At 40.1% G+C, this 23,940-nt stretch overlaps 2 protein-coding genes across 5 annotated transcripts in view; both read right to left on the reverse strand.

Annotated features, from left to right (window-relative positions):
* Window positions 1-1,667, reverse strand: part of LOC131236937 (plant UBX domain-containing protein 7-like) — a 36,824-nt gene extending 35,157 nt beyond the window's left edge. For 2 of the 3 annotated variants that reach the window (XM_058234479.1, XM_058234476.1), the window contains exon 1: window positions 1,380-1,667. In XM_058234479.1, the coding sequence (XP_058090462.1) occupies window positions 1,380-1,478 (99 nt within the window). In that variant the 5' untranslated portion in view covers window positions 1,479-1,667. The remainder of the gene's footprint in view (window positions 1-1,379) is intronic. The other variant, XM_058234477.1, reaches the window with a different exon arrangement.
* A 2,397-nt stretch (window positions 1,668-4,064) lies between these two features.
* LOC131236938 (O-fucosyltransferase 13) lies at window positions 4,065-23,088 on the reverse strand. 2 transcript variants are annotated; one of them, XM_058234480.1, is made up of 6 exons: window positions 22,586-23,088; window positions 22,405-22,496; window positions 21,615-21,685; window positions 19,544-19,632; window positions 19,221-19,442; window positions 4,065-4,942 (listed from the first exon to the last, which is right to left on the reverse strand). In XM_058234480.1, the coding sequence occupies exons 1-6, from the start codon at window positions 22,714-22,716 to the stop codon at window positions 4,210-4,212; spliced, it is 1,338 nt and encodes a 445-aa protein (XP_058090463.1). In that variant the 5' UTR covers window positions 22,717-23,088; the 3' UTR covers window positions 4,065-4,209. The 2 variants fall into 2 exon arrangements, with proteins under 2 accessions (XP_058090463.1, XP_058090464.1); XM_058234481.1 differs by having other exon boundaries at window positions 21,615-21,718; window positions 22,586-22,633.
* Between the last annotated feature and the right edge of the window lie 852 nt (window positions 23,089-23,940).

Below are 23,940 nucleotides of genomic sequence, written 5' to 3' on the forward strand. Positions count from 1 at the left end.
CCGTGGGATGTGGGTCCTGGGCTATGAGATAAAGGGATTGATTTGTCATGCTCTATCAGTTCGAGCTTTTAGAGCAAATGGTTAATTGTCCTGCATCAGTACTGATTCATTTAAAGAATGTATTACAAAAAAATTAATATGATTCAAATGTTTTTATCATGATACAGACATGTAGTGGAAAAGAATTCATGGCATCATTTGTATCATCAATACATTCCAGTAAAATGCATAGTATCATGATGAATTATCAATACGTTCCATGCCAGATAATTATTGTGCAATTGAATACCAATATGCCAAACCGAGGCTGATAATATCAGCAAATTATCACATCATATTGAAATGTATGACAATGTCACATTCAAATCACCAAGCTGTATGATTAGCTCAAACAATATCTTCATATCATATCAAACGATACTTGGAACCACAGGCCATCCACAGTGAGGCCCACCATATCAAACAATATTTTGAACCACAGACCCATTTGTAGAACTGAAAACCAGAATAGTACGGTACAAACACTTGACCAAAGCACTATATAATACCTCATTAAGTATTTACCACACCCTGCCCATCAAATGACGTGTTAGAATTTATCATGGGAATCCATGTTTTGCTTTCATAAGATGTAATGCAATGATAAAATCAACACTAGATCTGCCAACATCCTATCAATAATAAAATTAAGTAAATTATGAAAGGGGTATGATGCTGCAGGCCAACTGACTTGAAGAAAAGTATAAGCCGCACCATTCTGACCTCACAATGGATATTCAATGGCCTGAAAATTGCACTGGATCCCCCTTGATTGGAGGCCCCCACTTGAAGAAGAGCATGATCCACGACATTCAACAGGTGAGCCCCATCATGGATATTCAATTCTCACTATACAAAATATGTATTCCCAAACCAAACACTCAAAGGCAGCCAGCTGCTCTCTCTTTTTCTAACCGTGCATTTGCAGGCTGCCAATCAGAACATTAGGATCATCCAATTTACACAATTTTTAGGCTATGCCATCTACTCAATGTGGTTTACTAGACAAATGGTCCGGATTATAGTGATGTCTCATGGGTAGCCCCATCATAGGGATCCCACAAGGGTGTCATATGTCCATAAACAAACCATGTTATTCCTTTTTCTCCTTTTTTCCTATTTCTTTTCATTTAGTTCAGATTCTTTTGCTTGTAGGAAGCCATTGGCAAAGTAATGGCCAATATAATTTGAAAACAAAAAAATTTCAAGCTGACTAATGCTTAATGAAATTTCCAAACCATTTCTAGAAACACTCCACCCAATTCCATTGCGAGTATCGAATCATTTGCAGAAAAGAAAAGAAAAGAAAAGAAAAGGAGCTGCCTCTGCTGAAATCAGACCTGTAAGAACTGCCTGGCGGTTTCTGCCGACTGCCCAACTGCGATTTCAAGAAAGGAAGAAACCATACTCTGTTTCTCCGACGCTGAAATGCTCTCCATTCTCACAGAAGAAGAACTAGGAATTCGCAGGAGAAATTCTCACAGATCCAAAAGGAAAGATTGAAACTCTAGGGTTTTGAGATCTCAGATGAAGATTTTAAATTAAAAAAAAAAAGGAGATCTAGAGCAGGACATGATTTCGAGGGGGAGGGATGCTGAGAGGAGAGATGTATCTATTTCAAGGAGGGATTTTTAATTCTTGGATCGTGCGTCACTGAGTGGCGCCTCGTGTGAGGAGGCACGAATGAGCGTCAGAGATCGGTGCTACAGCACACGTGCCAGAGTTCCTAGCCATTCATCAGTAAGTAGCACGGTGAACATGCCGTGTACTAAAAATCATGGTATATACACTCATCCAGTGATCCATACCTTTATGTTGTATTTTTATTGTTGGAATCCTTTCTCTAGCCGTCCATCTTCTGTCATGCTAATTTTAACTGCCTGATTTTGTGGACCCATATCAGTTTTTGTCCATAGCATGCTCACGGTGTGCCCTGGCTGATGAATGGTCCGGATCTGTGATACGTGTTCTGTGCGCATTGGATATCTAACACATATTCGGCCCCCTCCAACTAGGGGCCACTCACTGAGTCACGACCGTACCGGTTGTACGACCTTAGCGGGGAAGGTCGACCAGCTGGCAGGACCTCAAGTTATGGTCCACCAGTGGATAAAATCCAAAATATTAAATGAATGCCACGTCTCAATAGGTTGACCAATGAGGACAGCGGATTAGTGTTACTCAGGTAACATCTCAGTGGGTGTTACCCTAACCGTGTGGGGCCCACCTTGTTGTATTTTTTGCATATCCATGATGTTCATCTGTTTTTCCATCTTATTTAAAGATTTGATCCCAAATCGTAAGTAAATTCAAATCTTAGGTGGACTATACCAATAAACCAATAAATACAATGATGAATAATCATTAAAAAAAAATTTATGGGCCACAAAAGTTTTGGATCAATCTTATATTTCTAATTTTCCATTCATCTGGATCTTCTTGACATTATCGAGAGGTTTGATTGCAAATAAACATTACAAAAACCCTACGATTGGCCCTTTGGATTTTTTAATGGTGAGACATTCAATCACCACTGTTTCTTGTGGTGTTGTCTACTTGAGATTTGGATCGTCATCATTTTTGGTACCTCATCCTAAAATATGCTGTAAAAACAGATGGACAGCATTGATATACAACACATTATCAAGGTGGGCCCTACGGTGGGGTAACATATGCAATCTTAACCAACCTATTGGATGGATTTGGATGTCCCACTCACATGAAAAAGTTGGTAGTTATCCACTGGTAATTTGTGGTCCAACTAGTTGTGCTTGAGACTTTCAGGTTGGACGGTCCACCCAGTCAATAACCTACAACCTATTAAATGAATGAGACATCCAAGGCTTCAAATAATTGACACCAGTACGAGGATCACCTACTGAAATAATCAACCCCATTTACTAATCAGGTGGGCCATCCCATAGAAAACAATGTCCAATCATTGATAAATGGCAAAATACTACCAATGAACAGATGTAGCTGATTTTTGCATGAGACAATTCTTACGGTGGACCCAACCATTGGGTAGATTGGATATCGCATGCACATGAAAAGGTTGAAAGTTATCTGCTGGCTGGATGATAGATTGTTGTCCAACCAGTCAGACCTCATCGAATTGGTTGTCCATCCCATGCATGACTTTCAACCTATTAAATGATTGTGACATCCAACACTACCAATAGATTGGCCCCAACACGAGGATCACCTACTGCACTAATCAACCACATCTACAGATCAGGGCGATCCCAGTAAAAAAAATGTCCGGCCATTAACAAATAACAGAATGCAAGTGTGGTCCACTCAATGATCAGATGTGGTGGATTTTTGCATAAGGCAAACCTCTACCTATTGTACCGATTGGATGTCACGTGTATATGGAAGGTTGGAAGTTATCTATTGGATGGACCGTCGATTGCGGTCCAACCGATTGGACTTAAGATCACCTCCAGTTGGACCTCAGGTTATGGTCCACCCAGTGGATGATTTCCAACCTTTTAAATGATTGCGACGTCCAAAACTTTGAATAGGTGGGCTCCAACACGAGGATCACGTGATGCAATAATCAACCCATCTACTAATCATGTGGGCCATCCCATAGAAAACAATGTCCAGCCATTGATAAATAGCAAATATGCTAATAATATAATGATCGAATTCAGGCTCCGGTATAGCTACACCCGGGCCAATTATCAATCGAGCTCAAATTAATTCCCAATGGCACAGATACAGCTATTTAGCTGCAACCAAACCTGACCTGTGCGGGACCAGGTCAGTGGACCCATCAGCTTGGAGATTGGACCCACTTGATAGAGTCAAGATTCACTTTGCTATGTGCATGATCACTAGGGCTGTCAACGGACTGAGCCTGGGGTTGGCCTCACCCGGATTTTGAACGGTTAGAACCAGGCCTGTTCAAATTTCAATTTTGCCTGGCCTAAACCCAGCCCATTGACAGCCCTAATAATCACATGGAATGATGAAATACAAAAAAACAAGAAAAAAATCCAAAAGTAATATTCATATCATGGATGAAACTGCGAGGGGTATTCATTCACTGCTAAAAGATTTCCATAGTAGTCCAAACAGGTTCCCAAAACAATGATTTTGGTCTTACATGAATCAAGATCTCCAATGTAATTGCTTGAAATCTCACAGCCAAAACAATAGCAATCACAACCTATGCTCGCAAAAGCAATCAGGTAGAGCAGATCCTCTGCCCATAACAAAATCTTCATGGTGGGCCTTCCATAGAGCTTCAACCAACTCCTTCCCTTTCAGTTCCTTAGCATTACAGTCTGCAAAAGCCTTCCTGCTCAGAAGAAGGGTTCTAAACAACCCCTTCAATGTTCTCATTGCAGCTACCATCTTGTCCATATTCCCAAAATACGTAGCTATATATGCATCGCTGTTGATCGATACGTAGTAATCCAGTGCTGCTTTTGTGTTCCCATGCATGCGCATAAAATCCTCATCATTGAGGAGGGTAGATTTCGTATATACATTTTTATATACCGATGTCAATCCCTCAAGTTCCAAGAGACCATCCCCAGCTGCCAAATAAATAGTCGTGTTTGTTGGGATTGAAAGCGCTTGAAGAATGAAAGCCGTTTCATTTGGAGTGAGAGGGCACTTGCCTCGGTTTCGCCACACTCGAGCAGCATCTCCAGTCCATGGTTTTCTATCCCCACGAGCAATGTCAATTGCAGCCATTGAGGCAGGGGAGAGGCCAGAGTATTCACACTGGCTGTAGGCCACCATGTCCGGTTCGAAACGGAGGTGAAGTGATAGGAAAGGTTTGGGTATGGCATTCAGAAGCTCCAAGCCTTTGTCCTCCAAGGCTTTGGTAAGGCGTAAGGCATTGTAACATGCTTGGCAGAGAGCAGCCTTTGCATACAACGGATACCTGCAACATTGGACAGTCGTTAGTGGTAGGAGCAAACTGCAACTGTCCTTACATGCTTTCTTACTGGTTTAGTATTTTGAATGGAGAAGGCTACAAAAGGAACAATAAGAAAGCAACATCGGCAGGTTAAGGATACTTAGTTCCACATATCGAGGAAAGTAATTTCAATAGTGTTATTTCATATACTAAGGACGGGGACTCAAGTAAGATTGATTGGTGAGAAAGTATGTCTGGGACAAACCTATGATGATGAAATTCGTGTGCTATGTAACCACAGACTGTTTCTTCTTAAGGACATTTACTAAAGAGAGAAGCAGCTGTTTTTCAAATCTTCTTCAACAGTGAAGCTTGAATGAGACCCCTTTTTGGGATAATAGCAACTTTTTATGTGACTGGAGGCTTCACACAATATTACAAGGGTTTCGACTCTGACAATTGGGAACCAAGCTCTAGTAATCTAAGACCATTCCGCTGTTTCAATCTGCTGGACTTTTGCAGTTGAATGTGGACATTAGCCATATTTATCTTCTTAAACATTATTTGTAGCCAAAACTCAAAAAGGTTTTAAAATTGTCTGACCAAGATCATATGGGTATGTACACAACAGAGCCAGGGTCTGGATTACCAAAGCATGGGCCCACTTATCAGAATTGAAAATCAGAAAGCATCTGTCATATAATTCATCCACAGATTAATTAGGAGTGTTGGAAAGAAACAGAAGGCACCAGATTGTTGATATTTTTTGGATAACCAGACATTCCATCTGGTGTTACAAAGTGCACGACAGACTGGTTACAGCATAAGTGAAGAAAACTGACTGGTTCGCTGACCTTATAATCAAAACAATTCGTTACATGTCAAAAGTCCAAGAGATCAATAATTGGAGAGCCAGAATAATAAGTTTCTTAATAACAATAAGGGCATTCATAAAGGATAAAAATGGTTATGATTCCTCCAAACATTATCCCTGTATATCAGTCACAAATGTCAGAGTCGCTGCTCCCATTATTATTATTTTTTTAACATTGACAATTTTATTGGAAGAAGACCAAAGCCACTGAAAAAAAAAAAAAAGATTTAAACAGCCCCCCAGCAGTCAGAAACATTTGAAAAGATCTTAAATATTTTTCCTTTTTTTTTGAACATTGACAAATTTTATACGAAAAAGCCGAAGCCACAAAAATACAAGAAAGAGAAAAGCCAAAAAGATTTACAGATTTACAGATCCCGCCAAAATTTCGGCAAATGGGAGACAATCTTAACAGCTTGTGCCCATTCTAGCACATGGGATTTAGCCCTTTGGAAAACCTCCAAAACCTGCCTCTTATGGTTCCTAAAACAACGATCATTTCTCTCAAACCAATGGCCCATATACCTGCTAACAAACTTATGTACCAGATGTTCCTTATGATTTTCCCTATACCCCCACCATGCCACATAAAAAAGAATGCATCAATAGAACCCAGCATTACCCATTCCACTCCGAATAACTTAAGTTGATCCACATTTATTTTGAGAACAAGCATCGGATGAACAAAAGATCCACCGATTCCTCGGCCTGAAGACACAATAGACAAACATTCAGAAGAATGAAGCTCTTCTGTGGAGATTGTCGACCGTTAGAACTTTGTTATTCCCCACCAACCATGCAAACGCCGCCACCTTTGAGGAAGCACCATAGCTCCAAATAAACGACATCGGACAAACCCTGACCAAGGCATCATCCTCATAAATAACATATATAGAGACCTCACCGAGAACTTTCCAAATTTGACTTCTAACCACACCATCTTAGATGCCCGCGCCCACTCAAAAATGTGAACTTTGGCTCTTTGAAAGACTTCCAATATCTGTCCCTTATGATTTCTAAAGCATTGATCATTTCTTTCAAACCATAAAGCCCATAAAAACCTGCTAGAAAACTTAGATGCCAAATTTTCCTCCCAATCCTCCCTATACCCCTACCATGCCAACTCAAGAAGAAGTTTTATCCATGGAACCCAGCAACACCCAGTCAACACCAAATAACTTGAAGAAGTTATCCCACATTTCTCTAGCAAACGAACAATGGATGACCAGATGATCCACCGTCCCCTCAACTCGGAGGCATAAGAGACGTGCATTTGGAAGAATCATATTCCTTCGACAGAGGTTGTCCAAAGTAACCACTTTCTCCCCACTAGCCAAGCAAACACCGCCACCTTTGAAGGAGCACCATATCGCCAAACGAACACCATCAAACAGACCCCACCCGGAGAGACCTCCCCACTTATGAACAAATAAAGGGATTTCACCGAGAACTTGCAAGATTTTTCCTTTTAACCAAACCATCAAATCTGGTTCCGATATGACCAAAGTTGCCTTGGACAACATATTGAGCAAACTAATAAAATATGAGATTTCTTCATCCGTCAAATTTCTTCTGCTCGGTGGGGCCCAAATTACTTCCTCTCCCAGCATGGAAAAACAACTTGTCACCCTGAGAGCCACCTCACAAGAAATTCCCACCAACCAAGGGAATAGATCCCCCAAACTATGCCCTTCAACCCACTTGTCTTCCTAAAATTTGATGTTCTACCCATTCCCCAACAGAAACCCAATCCCTACCCAGGACTTATGTTTTACAGATGCCACCGACTTCCATAGATGAGATGATCTAGACAAAAACGATGACCTAATCCACCACCCCCTTCCTTCCACCCCATATTTCCTATATATCACCTCTCTCCAATGAGAATCTAATTCTACCCCAAACCTCCAAACCCATTTCCTTAGTAATGCTAAATTCACATCCTCCAACTTCCTAAACCCCGCACCCCCTTGATTTGTGGACTTGCATACTTCTTCCCATTTCATAAGACGAAATTTACGTTTATTTTCCGCTCCTTTCCACAAAAAAATCTCTCCTTAGTTTTTCTAACTTATTCAAAATCAATTTGGGGCACTTAAACAACAACATATAACAAATCGGGAGAATAGACATAACCGTCTTGATCAAAGTTATTTTCCCACCCAAAGATAAGAGCCGAGTTTTCCACTAAGATAGTCTTCTTTCAAACCTTTCAATTACTATACCTCATAGATGTTTCACCGGTTTTCCAATACATAGCGAAAGACCTAGATATGTCATAGGAAAGGCACCCAAATTTGTGAGCATATGACTTCGTTTACTCCTTTGAAATTCCCACCCCCAATATTTTGCTCTTGCTAATATTTACTTTCAACCCCGAAGCTGCCTAGAAGCTAACTGTGATTGCTTGAAAATCTTGATAATATTTACTTTCAACAAGGTATTCAAAATCGGTTACGTAACGGTACGGTCATAACCATTATGCATTATGGGGTCAAAACGGCAGTTATAGAAAAAATAGGCTATAAAGGCCCTGTAATAGTCCCGTAACGATTTTTTTTTTTTTTTTAAAGGGTTGTAACGGCCGATATGGGGGTCGTAACGGCCCGTATCATAACGGTAATGGTGGTGGCCATTACGGCCACCGTTACCGTTATGGAACACCTTGACTTTCAACCTCAAACCTGCCTAGAAGCTAACTATGATTGCTCAAAGATTTTCTACCTCTTTACACCAAATGTTTGAATTCCACAGTATCAGAACTCCCCCTGCTGAACCTAAGGCTTCCAGTACTTCCCATTCTTTATACCCCCTGCTGAACCTGAGGCTTCCACTAAGATAGTCTTCTTTCAAACCTTTTAATTACTATATCTCATAGATGTTTCACCGGTTTTCCAATACATAAGGGAAGACCTAGATAAGTTGTAGGAAACACACCCTCCCTACACCCGAATTTGTGAGCATATGACTTCGTTTCCTCTTTCGAAATTCCCACCCCCAATATTTCACTTTTGCTAATATGTACTTTCAACCCTGAAGCTGCCTAGAAGCTAACTGTGATTGCTTGAAAATCTTGATAATATTTACTTTCAACAAGGTATTCAAAATCAGTTACATAACGGTAATGGTCATAACCATTATGCATTATGGGGTCGAAACAACTGTTATAGAAAAAAAAGAAAAAAAAAAGGTTGTAAAGGCCCTGTAATGGTCCTGTAACAGTTTTTTCAAAAAATAAAAAAGGGTCATGATGGCTGATATGGGGGCCGTAACGGCTCGTATCAGAACGGTAACAGTGGTGGCCGTTACGACCACCATTACCGTTTTGGAACACTTTGACTTTCAACCTCGAAGCTACCTAGAAGCTAACTATGATTGCTCGAAGATTTTCTACAACCTCTTTACACCAAATGTTGAATCCCACAGTATCAGAATTCCCCCTGTTGAACCTAAGGCTTCCAGTACTTCCCATTCTTTATCCCCCCTCCCCCAATGAGTCGACGATTTTCTGATCTATACCTTGCATCTTGATTTCCTAGAATGCTGTGATCTACACTTCATACTTTTTACAAATTTTTTTTTATCTAACATCACTTTTGCAGATACCTCAGACTCCTAATTTCCAGCTTAAAACTTTCATTGAGAATTTGCTTATCCCAGATGGCCCTCACCTGATGCTCCCTCAACCAAGTTGCTTGAGCTCCGCTTGTCTTTTTCCGCACACACCAAATCCCTGCCATTGTTGATTTTTTAGCTAACTCTGTCCTGCCAGGCTGGTAGCCAACCCATTTCTTCTACAAACTCAAAAACGGTCACGTAGTACTCCAGCCTATCACCAAACGAAACTCCCACTAGTCGTGCTACTTCCATCGGTCACATAACAGCCATAAAAAAATTGACCCATGGTGGTCCTGTAATGGCCCCCATACCAGTCTACTATAGGGCCGAAATAGGCTTTTCAAAAAAAAAAAAAAAAGAGCTGTTATGATTGTTATAGGGGCCATAATAGCCTATAGCGTAATGCTAACAACAGTGGCCATTACAGCTATCGTTACCTTTATAGAATACCTTGGTCTCACACTGCCAAAAGACCAAACACAAAGACAATCATCTCAGACCCCATTCAAAGATTTCTACCCTACTATGACAAAATTGAGTTTTTCTTTTTTGTTATTGCTAATTGATCTGAAGATGATCTTCAACGAGAAAATACAAAATTGATTTTTTTTCATTGCTAATTGATCTAAAGATGATCTTCAACCAGCAAATCATCAATATACATATATACTTCAAAAGCAAATCATTGATAATCCACTCAACAAGATCAATTAAGTTGCATGATAAAATAAATTCCATTTCCAACCAATGCCCAAATTCCACAACAAGAGCACCAAATTCTTTTCTTCTCCATCCAAGAGGCAAGAAAAGTATCTAAAATTTCCTAAAAGACTCTGACAAATCAAACTCACCCTAATATCTTCCAGTACTCCTATCGAAAAAACACACACCGCTCACGAGTCATGAGAGACCCTTTTAAGTTAAGATAAAGGCAAAAGTTTACTATGCCATGTTCAATGAGAAGATCCAGGTAGGTTCAACTCCAATAGACTTTCCACCACCAATTACTAAGATATCTAGGATGTTCTACCATTCTCAAAAACAGAAAAGGGGCATGGTTCCAAGACAATTTGAATTCAAATCTGCACCCCTTAGGTGAAGCTCAATGGGATGGGTCCTTTCTAGGCTCTAGAAAAGGTACATCCATTTTTTTAGCATAAAAGTATTGATGGTGTCTCTATTCCTCTAATAGAACCAAAGAAATGACCAACCTTTGAAGTAATCCAACAACATTCATCTTCGACAACAGAGCAACATTAACATATATATATATGTGTGTGTGTGTGTGTGTGTGTGTGTGTGTGTGGGAAAAAATGCTCACCCGCGCACCTTCTTAGGTGAGCACTTGTGCCCACCTTTTCGCATGTGTCATGGGCATAAAATCCGATCGGCCCACGTGATGCAGCACCTCATGAAACCCAACAGGCCCAAATTTCAGCCCTATCCAAAACTCTGGTGGGCAATGGCAAAAAAAAAAAAAACAACAATTGTCCCTTGATTTGCTTCTCTCTTTGCTATGGCCCACCAGAGTTTTGGATCGAGTTGAAATTTGGGCCTAGAGGGTTTCATGGGGTGCCGCATCATGCGGACCATTCATATTTTGTGCCCATGACACATGTGTTCGTTATTGCTAATTGATCTGAAGATGATCTTCAACGAGAAACTACAAAATTGATTTTTTTTCATTGCTAATTGATCTAAAGATGATCTTCAACCAGCAAATCATCAATATACATATATACTTCAAAAGCAAATCATTGATAATCCACTCAACAAGATCAATTAAGTTGCATGATAAAATAAATTCCATTTCCAACCAATGCCCAAATTCCACAACAAGAGCACCAAATTCTTTTCTTCTCCATCCAAGAGGCAAGAAAAGTATCTAAAATTTCCTAAAAGACTCTGACAAATCAAACTCACCCTAATATCTTCCAGTACTCCTATCGAAAAAACACACACCGCTCACGAGTCATGAGAGACCCTTTTAAGTTAAGATAAAGGCAAAAGTTTACTATGCCATGTTCAATGAGAAGATCCAGGTAGGTTCAACTCCAATAGACTTTCCACCACCAATTACTAAGATATCTAGGATGTTCTACCATTCTCAAAAACAGAAAAGGGGCATGGTTCCAAGACAATTTGAATTCAAATCTGCACCCCTTAGGTGAAGCTCAATGGGATGGGTCCTTTCTAGGCTCTAGAAAAGGTACATCCATTTTTTTAGCATAAAAGTATTGATGGTGTCTCTATTCCTCTAATAGAACCAAAGAAATGACCAACCTTTGAAGTAATCCAACAACATTCATCTTCGACAACAGAGCAACATTAACATATATATATATGTGTGTGTGTGTGTGTGTGTGTGTGTGTGTGTGGGAAAAAATGCTCACCCGCGCACCTTCTTAGGTGAGCACTTGTGCCCACCTTTTCGCATGTGTCATGGGCATAAAATCCGATCGGCCCACGTGATGCAGCACCTCATGAAACCCAACAGGCCCAAATTTCAGCCCTATCCAAAACTCTGGTGGGCAATGGCAAAAAAAAAAAAAACAACAATTGTCCCTTGATTTGCTTCTCTCTTTGCTATGGCCCACCAGAGTTTTGGATCGAGTTGAAATTTGGGCCTAGAGGGTTTCATGGGGTGCCGCATCATGCGGACCATTCATATTTTGTGCCCATGACACATGTGTTCACCTGAAAAGGTGAGCAGTGTGTGTGTGTGTGTGTGTGTGTGTGTGTGTGTGTGTGTGTGTGTGTGTGTGTGTGTGTGAGAAATGCTCACACACAACTAGTTGGACAGTGCATTTTGGTCCAACTAGCTGGGCATTTAATGAGAAATTTTTTCTCTTAAATATAATATACACCCCTAGTTTTGATTAATTAATGCTAATTAATGTTGACAGAGAGAGGGCATTTGCTTCACCTTAGCTTTTCAAGAAGTGTTTTGAGAATGATCCCCGGCTTGGATGGGCCCCACTGTGGTGTTAATGTAAAATCCACCTTGACCTCATGTGTGTCAACCCATGTTAGACCTAGGAATGAAAAATCAACTCCATCCATGGTTCCAGTGGACCGCACAATTGAAAATAGTGTGCAAAAAAAGCATACCTTCCAAAATAATTCCTTCGATGTGGCACACTTAAATCAAGTGGCCATGATTTTTGAGTTCTACGTCTAACCTTTGGTGTGGCATCTAATGGTTGGAGTTGATTTCATTTACTCATGATTGTGGGTCTTCTAAAAATCAAAGGTTGACATCTCTCCCCCCACTGTTCTATTGGTGTGGCCTATCTGAATTAAAAGTTAGTTTGATATTTTGTATCAAGACGTAGAATGAGATGACACATATGATGGTCAGACCGGATCTCACATGCACATCACAACATCAAGATGGGCACAAATAAAAATAAGGTTAATGCGTTCCTCTTCTGCTGTTAAGCTTCTTCGGCTCCGTTACAGGAAAAAAGTGCCTACTAGATTTTTTATTTTTTTTTAAGAGTGGATTAAGTGCAGCCCCTTCCTTATGCAACATAGTTCGTCCTTGATCATGTCGCCCATGTTGATGTAAGTATTGTATATCCATGTTGTCCATTGGTTTTTTCAGCTCATTTTAAAACATTAATCCAAAAACGAAGCAGTTATAAATCTCTAGTGGTCCACACCATAGGAAATAGTGGATATTGAACTCTTACTATTAAAAATTTCCTAGGGCTCACCGTAATTTTTTACTTGCCACCCAACTTATTGATAAGTTCACAAAGACCTTGATGAAGTAAATTAAAAATAAAAAATAAATTCGAGCTTGATTCAAAACTGTTGGCCCATAAAAAGTTTTTAATGGCTAATCACCACAGTTTTTGTGGTGTGGTCCACCTGAGAATTTTATCTAGTTCATTTTTTGAATCATGTCCTATCATGAGCTGAAAATATGGATGTGGGGCACGGATATACAATACGTATATCAAGGTAGGCCCCAGGGTTAGGGACGCACAGTGGTGCATGAGGACAAGCTGCACCTAATCCACTCCCACTTTTTTCAGAACACGCACCTTTTCTCTCGAAAATCCGAAGAAATTTAATAAACAAGAGAAAAAACCAACCTTGTTTATATGGCCCACCGCGTCTTATATATAAGATCCACTTCGACCATCAGATGTGCAATCTCATCGTAGGTCCAGAGTAGAAATACAAGGCAGACTTGTAATTCAAGTGAGCCGCACCAAAAGAACATTTGAGGTAGAGACATCCACCTTTGATTTTTACAGGACCCCCATCATGAATACGTGAAATCCACTGCAACCATTAGATGTGACAACAAAGTCTAGGTGTGGGACCAAAAAATAAGATCCACAAGTGATTCAAGTGGGCATCATCAAATGAATCATTTTGGAGGGTGAGATTTTTCACCACACTGTTTCCAATTGTGCGGTCCACCTGAACCACCAATGGGGTTGATTTTCAGTCCATAAGTCTAACATCGGATGACACACATGATGGTCGGGTGGATTTTACATTAACACCACAATAGAGCCCACCCAAGCCAATAACCATTTTAAAAGACCCGTTTGAAAGGTAAGCATGAAACAAAGTCATATCTCTCTCTCTCTCTCTCTCAACATTAATTAGCATTAATTAATCGAACTAGTTGGACAGTCCAACTAGTTGTGTGTGTGAGCATCTCTCTCTCTCTCTCTCTCTCTCTCTCTCTCTCTCTCTCTCATGCACACAACTAGTTGGACCGTCCAACTAGTTTGGTTAATTAATGCTAATTAATGTTTAGAGAGATGAGTTGTTTCACCCTGATTTTTAAAAAGGTCTTAGTAAAAAGGATCGACAGTCGTAGACCCTACTATTGTATTAATGTGAAATTTCCTCCAATCATCACATGCGTTACCCCATGTTAGACCCCGAGATTGAAACTCAGCTCCATCCATGGTTTAGGTGAACCACACAATTGGAAAGAGTGTACAAAAAATCTCGCCCTTCAAAACGATTCCCTTGATGGGGCCCATTTGAATCACATATAGGCCTGATATTTTGATCCCACACCTACCCTTTGGTGTGGCATCTAATGGTTCGAGTGGATTTCAAATACTCAAAACTGTGGGCCTTGTAAAAATCAAGGGTGGACATCTCTTCCACAACTATTCCATTGGTGTGGCCCACCTGAATCACAAGTCAGCTTAATATTTTGGCTCTGGACCTAGAACGATATTACACATCCAATGGTTGGAATGGATCTCATATACACGTCACATAATGGGCCCTATAAAAAACCAAAGTTACCGTCCCTCTCCCATTGTTCGCTCCGAGAAAAGGGGCATTTCCCCATAAAAACAAGGACTAGATTAGGTGTGGCACCTCCTCACACAATACGGTGCGTCCTTGACCGTGGGGCCACTTTGTTGTATGTATTGTATATCCATGGCCATTTGTCCATTTTTTTTTTTCAAGTCATTTTAGGGCAAGATTCCAAAAACGGAGCAGATGCAAATCTCAGGTGGACCACACAACAGGAAATAATGGATATTGAACACTTAAAAACTTCCTAGGGCCCATTCTAATGTTTATTTGCCACCCAAACTGTTGATAAGGTTACAAAGACCTGGATGAAGGGAAAATAATAAATTCCATCTTGATCCAAAACTTTTGTGGCCTACAAAAAGTTTCTAATGGCCAATCACCATTGTTTCCTATGGTGTGGTCCACCTAAGATTTATATCTACTTCATGTTTTTAATCGTGTTCTAACATGCGCAGAAAATATGGATGGACGACATGGATATACAATACATATATCAAGGTGGGCCCCATGGTCAGGGATGCACAATGTTGTGTGAGGACGAGGTTGCACCTAATCGGCTCCTTTTTTTCGACGCGGATTGCTTGCGAAAGGATTTGGTAGGAAGTTCCTATGCTAGGAAGATAGGTGGGGCCCACTATTATGTTTGTGAGAAATCCACTCCATCCATCCTTTTTTACAACTCATTTCATAACAGCAGACCAAAAATGAGTCAGATCCAACACCCAAGTGGGCCATACCATAGGAAACAGTGGGGATTATAAAACCACTGTTGAAACATTGGTATGGCCACATAAGTTTTGTATTAGGCTAAGTTTTTTGTGTTTTCAATTTATCCAAGTGGAAATGACCTTATAAGCTGTTTGGATGGCATATACACATCAAATGGGACCCTAGGAAGGTTTCAACGATAGGAATTTCTTTCACGACTCTTCCCTCTCCTATGGCCCACATGAGTTTTGAATCCACCTCATTTTGTCTCATGTACTAAAATAAGTTGGCAAAACGGATAGATGAAGTGGATATATCATAAACATAAACATGATGGTAGGCCCCACCTAGCTTCCCAATGTAGGAATTCCGTGCGAAAGCCATTGGCAAGCAAGCCAGACCTCTTTTCGAGAATACGCACTTTTTCTCGCAAGCAACAAGTTTTACAGCGAACTCCTAACCTGATTTTTTATAGGACCCACCGTAATGTGTATGGGATATCTACTTTGAACATCAGATTTATGATCTCATTCTAGGTCTAAATCCAAAATATCATGCTAACTTGTGATGCACGTAACCATACTGATAGAACAGTTGTGGGAGAGACGTCCACCCTTGCTTTTGACAGGGCCCACAGTTATGAGTATGTGAAATCCACTCCAACCATTAGATGTCACACCAAAGGCTATGTGTGGGACCAAAATATTAGGCCTATACGTGATACAAATGGGCCCCATCAAGAGAATAGTTTTAAAGGGTGAGATTTTCTTGTACGCTCTTTCCAATTGTGTGGTCCACCTGAACCATGGATGAGGCTGATTTTCGAGCCCGGGGTCTAGCATGGGTGACACACGTGAGGATTAGGGAAAATTTCACGTTAACACCATGGTGGGGCCCACAGTTGTCGATCCTTTTTACTAAGACCTTTTTTAAGAGCTACGGTGAAATAACTTGTCTCTTTCTAAACATTAATTAGCATTAACCAAACTAGTTGGACGGTCCAACTAGTTGTGTGTGAGCATTAAGAGAGAGAGGGAGAGAGAGGAATGCTCGCCTACGCACCTTCTTACGTGAGCACCTGTGCGCACCTTTGCACATGTGTCATGGGCACAAAATCTGAACGGTCCACGTGATGCGGCACCCCTTGAAACTCTATGGGCCCAATTTTCAGCCTGATCCAAAACTCTAGTGGGCCATAGCAAAGAGAAATGCAAATCAATGGAGGAAATTGTTTCCTTTTGCCATGGCCCACAGAGTTTTGTATCGGGCTGAAAGTTGGGCTCGCCAAGGTTTCAAGGGGAGCCGCATGACATGGACCGTTCAGATTTTGTGCCCATGACACGTGTGCAAAGGTGCGCAAGTGCTCGCGTAAGGTGCGCAGGTGAGCATTCCTCTCTCTCTCTCTCTCTCTCTCTCTCTCTCTCTCTCTCTCTCTCTCTCTCTCTCTCTCTCTATATATATATATATATATAATAGAAAAATGCTCACCCGTGCACCTTTGTACACGTGTCTTGGGCACAAAATCTGAACAGTCCATGTGATGCAGCACCCCTTAAAACCCCAAGGACCAACTTTTGGCCTGATTCAAAACTCTAGTGGGCCATGGCAAACAGAAACATTTTCCTCCCTTGATTTGCCTCTATCTTTGCTATGGCCCACCAAGCTTTGAATCAGGCCGAAAGTTGGTCCTAGGAGGTTTCAAGGGTGCCGCATCACATGGACAGTTCAGATTTTGTGCCCATGACACGTGTACTGCTCACCTAAGAAGGTGCACAGTGAGCGTATATATATATATATATATATATATATATATATATATATCATTAAATACCTGGCTTCTAATTCTGTTCTACTCAACCCCTCATTTTCCATACGAGCTACTCATCTCGAAACGCTTCATCTAGACCATGGAACCCTTTTGTGTCCATGAACTTCTAAAAAACAGATTTACTTTGTAATTCTCTCATCAACTTGGCAACCTTTCCTTGGCCCCTCTTAACTATGCATTGTCAATACCAACCATAATAATTAAATAATCACCTCATTTACTCCCACGCACATGCCTAAAGGCATTGCGGGTGTCTCACTGATGAAGATGCATACAGGTTCTCACAGGGAACAAGACTAGAATAAATGCTATTTTCCGTAGCATATGTTCTAGGAAGCAGCATCCAGTTTCAATTAAAGAATGAGATTCAAATGCATGCAGCAATCATAACAAGAGCGGATGAAATCAGAGATGTAATTGTGGAATATACTTATGCCTCAAAACTTGTGTGCATCATATGATACACAAACATCGTATGTGTTTCATCACGTGTGCTATACAATTTTAAAGATTTGGTGAAATGACACACACAGAATGTAAATTTCATTTAACAGTAAAGCATGCTCAACATTCTTTGGAACAAGAATAATCAACCATGATAGCAGTTATCAGCGACGTTCAAATCAATATCATTTAGGATACTTACATTGATTGATAAAGCTAATAGCAAAAATAATAATAATAATAATAATATTTTTAAAAAAATCTACACAGAAAATGATGGTGTCAAGATCTCGTCATTCTTCATATCTTGCCTTCTTTTCCATTCTGGGACCTGAGTCTTTGACCCTTCATATCTTTTGAATATGTTATTAGGACAATGAATTGATTAACTTATTTATGCTTTACTTACAGAACATCAGACAGACATGCACACATGTCAAGAAGTTACAAAAACTAGTGAAGATAGGGAACTATGCAGTTAATTCTTCCTGTACACAGGACATTCCATTTTGCAGCTCAATTTACAAAACTCAAACTATTAAGCCACAATGGCATTGACAGTGCAGTGGGAATCATTCAATAATTTAAAACAAACTCACTACCGGACAATTATCTCAATGTTCGCACTACTGCCAAATTGAGATACTTCACAATCAAAATAAAATAACGTTCTTTTCTTCTAAGAAAACAATAAAAGACCTAAATGGATTTAGAAGACACAAGCAGCCTTTTATAACCTGTCGAGCGAATACTTCAAAATGGGTGTTGTCTCCATGTCCACCATGCACTGGATGTATGTATTCTAGAGAGTAGCGTCTATTCATCCAAAAAAATTCTACAGCATCGGGCACTCCTCATACCGAATAAGAAACTATAAATAATTTTAAATTTAACAATTATTATCTTCGTTGCGGTCATTGTCTAACCCTTATCCCAATTAATTGGGGGTCAGCTATATAATCCTATTCCATCATTCCACTCTATCTTCAGAATGTCATACTGTCCGGATTCATGATGGAATTTATGGCAAAAGTTTGACATCGGAGTGGGGGGTAAAGCTTTAGATCTGCCTAATTTTTGGGTTGATGTCCTAACACAAGCTGGCGCAACAGATGTACAGTGTGTATGTTACACGGTCATGTCGGTGGGCCACACAGAACCTTTGTTACAGAGAACCCCTCAATCATACCACACTTACATGCAGACTGCACACAGAGGAAGAGAAGTGTGTGTGGGCTACTCCAATCAATGAAATGAAAAGACAAATATACCCTCGATTGAAGGGCCAGCCACAACATAGAGTAGAACTACTTGTTCACGCCCCTCCACACAACTAATTGCAGGGTAAAATTGGTCGAAACAATACTCATGTTATATTAGTATAGATATACATTATAGAAAAAGGGAAAAAGAAGCACCGCACCACAGTTTACCAAATCATATTAGATGATGTTAAAATGTCAAAGAATGTATGCAACTGCAAGGTGCTCCCATAAGGTTCAAAGTATATTTCAGCATAGTACCTGTCCCTTCTTTGGCTCATTGCAGGTGTTATGGAGATATAACGATGTTGCAGAAGAGAGGGAAGAACACTCTCAACGTAATCAAACTGGCCTTTGCGTTTGCTGCAGTCTACTCTAACAGGTTCTCTCAAGCCTATCTCTGCTGGTAACTCTTTCACAACTTCTATAAAACCTTTTGTCTGTTGAATGAAGTTGTCAGCATCAAAGACATCTGCAAAGCCACTGGATTGAAGTTTACATCAAATTAGTTCAGAAGTAGAACAGCCAACCAGTAACTATCTTCATATATTCAAATTCACAAGCAAAATGCCACCAAGAAATACCTTGATTCATTCCAGTATGCAGCCACCTCGAATTTTGGCAAAACTAGAGTAGCATTTAACAAGCGTGCAATACCCACGCCATCGCATAACTAGAATCACCACAAAAATACCTTATCAAAAAATAAATAAAAAATTAACCCTCAAAAGAGAACAAATTTTGATGCTTTGATTTGGGTCAAGCAATCAAACTTGACCACCAACAGTCAACATGTTGTGTAATGATCCAATAATCAGGACTGTTCTATGAAGATCTCAACATGAGTGGCCGCAGATTGGTCAACCCTAGCCATCAAATCAATGGATATCTCCATTGAATGCTGACCTCGGTTCACAGTGTTTTTTGGCTGTCCATTCATTGGTCAACAATTCATGAGAGTGGAGATTGAGAAGTATGGTGCCCATAGAATTCAAGCTAGGTGAAATAATTGGAGATGTGCCTCTGGTGTTTTACGTGATTGTCGTGTACCCAAGGTATTCCATAATGGTAACGGTGGCCATACCGGCCACCACCGTTACCTTTACAATATAAGTCGTAACAGCTGTTACAATCCCTGTAACGGCCGTTACGGTCTCTCTTTATTGAAAAGAAAAACCCGAAAAACCTGTATCTGTCCCGTGATGATTAAAAAAAATCTGAAAAACCTATATTTGCCCTATAACAGACCATTATGGGGTTGTTGCAGCCTTTACAGGGGTGTAATAGACCATTCCGTTAGTGGCAGTTCCATGTCATTTTTTCCATAACGATTGTTACGCTGTTACTACCCTGTAACGTGTAACAGTTGCCACCGTTACCTTTATGTAATGCCCTTTACAGCACACCATGCGTGTACCACTCAAACTAAAAGGGAAATTTTATAGGATAGTTATAAGACCAATCATATGCTTATGGAACAGAATTTTGAACAATAAAGGAAAAACATGTTCATGGGATGAGTGCAACTGAAATGATGATTTTGAGATGGATGAGTGACAAGACGAGGAAGGATAGAATTAGAAATTAATGCATTTGAGGGAACTGAGGAGCAGCACCAATAGGTAATAAGATGAAGGAAAGTAAACTTGGATGGTTTGGTCATGTACAATGGAGACCAAGAACTGCGCTAGTTAGGAGGGAGTTTGTTTTTTTTTTTTTTGAGAAATAACAAATTTATTAAAAAACTGAACCGAAACGGCCAGAAAAGAATACAACAAAAGGAAATTACAATCCCGAAAGAGCAACAAGAACATAGGCATCAACGTCCTTAAAACTAGGAGCCCACAATGCCTATTTCTCTCTCCCTAGATGGCCCATAGGGATGCCATAGCCACCAAGTGCCATACCACTTTACCATCTTTTCCGATACCACCATCATGCCATGATGCCAAGAAGGAAAGGAGCACAACATAACCCCAATGACATCAACAGTCAATAGAAAAAGCATCCCAAATCTTCCTCAAAAAAGGGCAGTGAAGAAATAAATGATCTACTAGCTCAGCATCCCCCTTGCATGGTAAGCAAATATTTGGGACCACCAATCCTCTTTTATGAAGACTCTAAAAGGAGTGAGTTGGTACAAGTTGAAGACTCTAAAAGGGCGAGGGCAAGGCCCAAAAGGATATGGGTGGAGGTAGTAAGAAAAGACTTGATAACCTATGGTCTAACCTCTAACTGAAGTTATGGCCCTTGAGTGGAAATGGTGGAACTGGATTCATGTATTCAACTCCATTTAATTGGGATGATGATGATAATGATGATGATGATGAGTTGGAACAAGTTGAAGGTTCTAAAAGGGCAAGGTGAAGGGCCAAAAGGATGTGGGTGGAGGTAGTAAGAAAAGACTTGATGGCCTATTTAGTTGGCGGAACAGGATTCATGTATTCTACCCCATTTAGTTGGGATGATGATGATGATGATGATGATGATTTGGGGGTGAATGGTCAGATGGTTAGGACCATCTGAATGCTGAAAGCCAAATATTGAATTTCATACAGAATATTAAAAGAAGTATCCCCACCCCCAACAACAGGGAAAAAAAAAAGTGATTAAGAGTAAGATACAGAAGGCAATGACATCATATGAAGAACTTACATCACGTCTCATCTGATTGAGCCCACCATAGCAATCCACTCGAATATACCCATTACTCTCTGCTGGTAGAGCTGCAGCATTTCAACAAAAACCAATGCAATTGTCTGCAATGAAGCCAGTTAAAGAAGATTCAGGCGAAAAATGAAAACCAACTGCTAAGTCCAAAACAACATCATCATATGGGTCAGGCATCCACCACCACTATCCCCTCATTGGGAAGGTCAGATAACCCAGACCATCCATTAGGTGGGTCCCACAACAGGTTGGCCACACTTGCAACATTGACATCAATTGGAACGTCCTAACCACACCGATCAATGAAACTCAATTCACCCATTAATCATTTTAATTATTGAGTTCACTCGAAAACTGCTGATCAGATGGTCATAGACAGTCCAATTACTGTCATTTTGAAATGTGGCCCATCCATAGCAGGGCCCACCTGATCAACAGCCCAATCACCGAACCATGCATCCACTGGTGCGGTGGATTCAATCAGTACAATTTTGAAATGTGGCCAGGCCATTGGAGGACCCACCTGATGGATAGTCCCAATCACCCAACCACGTATCCACTCCTAACCACACAGATCAGATCATTGAAATTCAATAGGACCATTAATCATCGAAGCATTAACTGCACTCGAACTCTGCTGGTCAGATGGTCATTGACAGTCCAATCACTTCAATTTTGAAATTTATCCCATCCATAGCAGGGCCCACATGATGGATACTGTGGAGATAACCCAGACACAGATCTTAATCCTACATCAGGAAACAGTTCAACCAACCCGTCAAATTAATGCCGTTCCACCATTTGCAAGGTTTCCAATCCACGATCCTGTGGGCACTCCACATACCCAATTCTCGATGCGAAAAAATCCTGTTTTTTCACGAAACTAAATAATTCAAATTCATCGAAAAATAGCCAAAAATAAAGACTAAACGAAGAGGAGGAGATTTTTCACGTACTCTGGAGAATTTAGGGGGAGAAATTTTCCAGAGAATGGCGTTGATGGAGAAAAGACGATCGCTGCTAAGAGGAGGGAGAGAACAATTAGAAGAATACTGAAGAACGAGGGCTTTATTGCAGGAATTGCCATGGCCTTGCGGACATTGCAATGCTTTCAAAACTCTATAATCGAGTAGGTAGGAGCTGAAACAGAATCGATCAAAATGCAAATTATGGTTTTTTGGTCTTTTCTTCCTCCTATTGTTCTTGGATGTTGGGAGATTTGGGGTGGATGATGATGAGATCTAGGGTTTGAAGGAGCACGCCTTAGCCTCCGACTGTAAATCGTTACTAGGTAAGGCACGTGCAACGCACGTGGAGCGAGGACCGCATAGAATGATTAAATGTGGAATTTGGACGCGAATTATCGGCCCGGCGTATGGAAGTTCCTGTAGGCTCCGTGGTGGGCACCGTTATGTCCGTGAGAAATCCACTCCGTGCATTAGTTTTAGCTATATCAGACAAGACGAGAAGCCCAAAAATAAGGCAGAATCAAAAGTCACGAGGCTACACTATTGGGTGGAACGCACCTACATGGGGCACAGAGATCTTATATCAAGCTAATATTTACAGTTTCAGTTAAGCAAGGTGGGATGAATGTATATCATATCAACATCACAGTCGGCCTTTGGAAGGTTCCAATGGTAGCTGTTTGCATCCCAATTGTTTGCCTTCGTACTCAAGTCCCTCACTTAAATAGAGGCAATCACAATTTCTGTCCAAATTTCTCTTCCTATTAATTGCAATTGCTCATTGAAGTGGAATTCTAATATTAAAATCTTTTGACTCTAGCATTTAAGGATTGTTTCGCGCCAGTTTGGATACCACCAATTAATTTACTTTTTAAGTTATATTAAGTCATTAAAAGCATGTTTGGATACCACCAAATAAATTGCTTTTTCTACTTTCAGCAGTAGATAAGTAACTTATTTCAGATAAGTTTGGTTTATGATTAGTTATAAATAACTTTTTTTAATTAAAAGTATTTAATAACTTTAATTAATATTTTTTATCTTTTTTGCTTTTCATAAGTTGACGAAAAGACGCACACGAGAGCTGAAAGAGACAAAAAACTTATAAGTACGTTATTTGCCAAACATATTTATCTTCTTAGTAAGTAGAAATTAAGATAAGCTACTTGTGGAATAAGTAGCTTGCCTTAACTTACTATTAAAACACACCGGTAGGATACCACTAAACAAATTACTTTTTAACTTATGTTAAGTAATTAAGTTATTTTTTTCACTTAAGTTAATTTGGTAAGTATCATTGCAAAAGTAACTTATGTGTCAAAAGCTATTTATCTTGATAAGTA

Source organism: Magnolia sinica, chromosome 2, assembly GCF_029962835.1.
Source record: "Magnolia sinica isolate HGM2019 chromosome 2, MsV1, whole genome shotgun sequence".
Classification (NCBI taxonomy): Eukaryota; Viridiplantae; Streptophyta; class Magnoliopsida; order Magnoliales; family Magnoliaceae; genus Magnolia; species Magnolia sinica.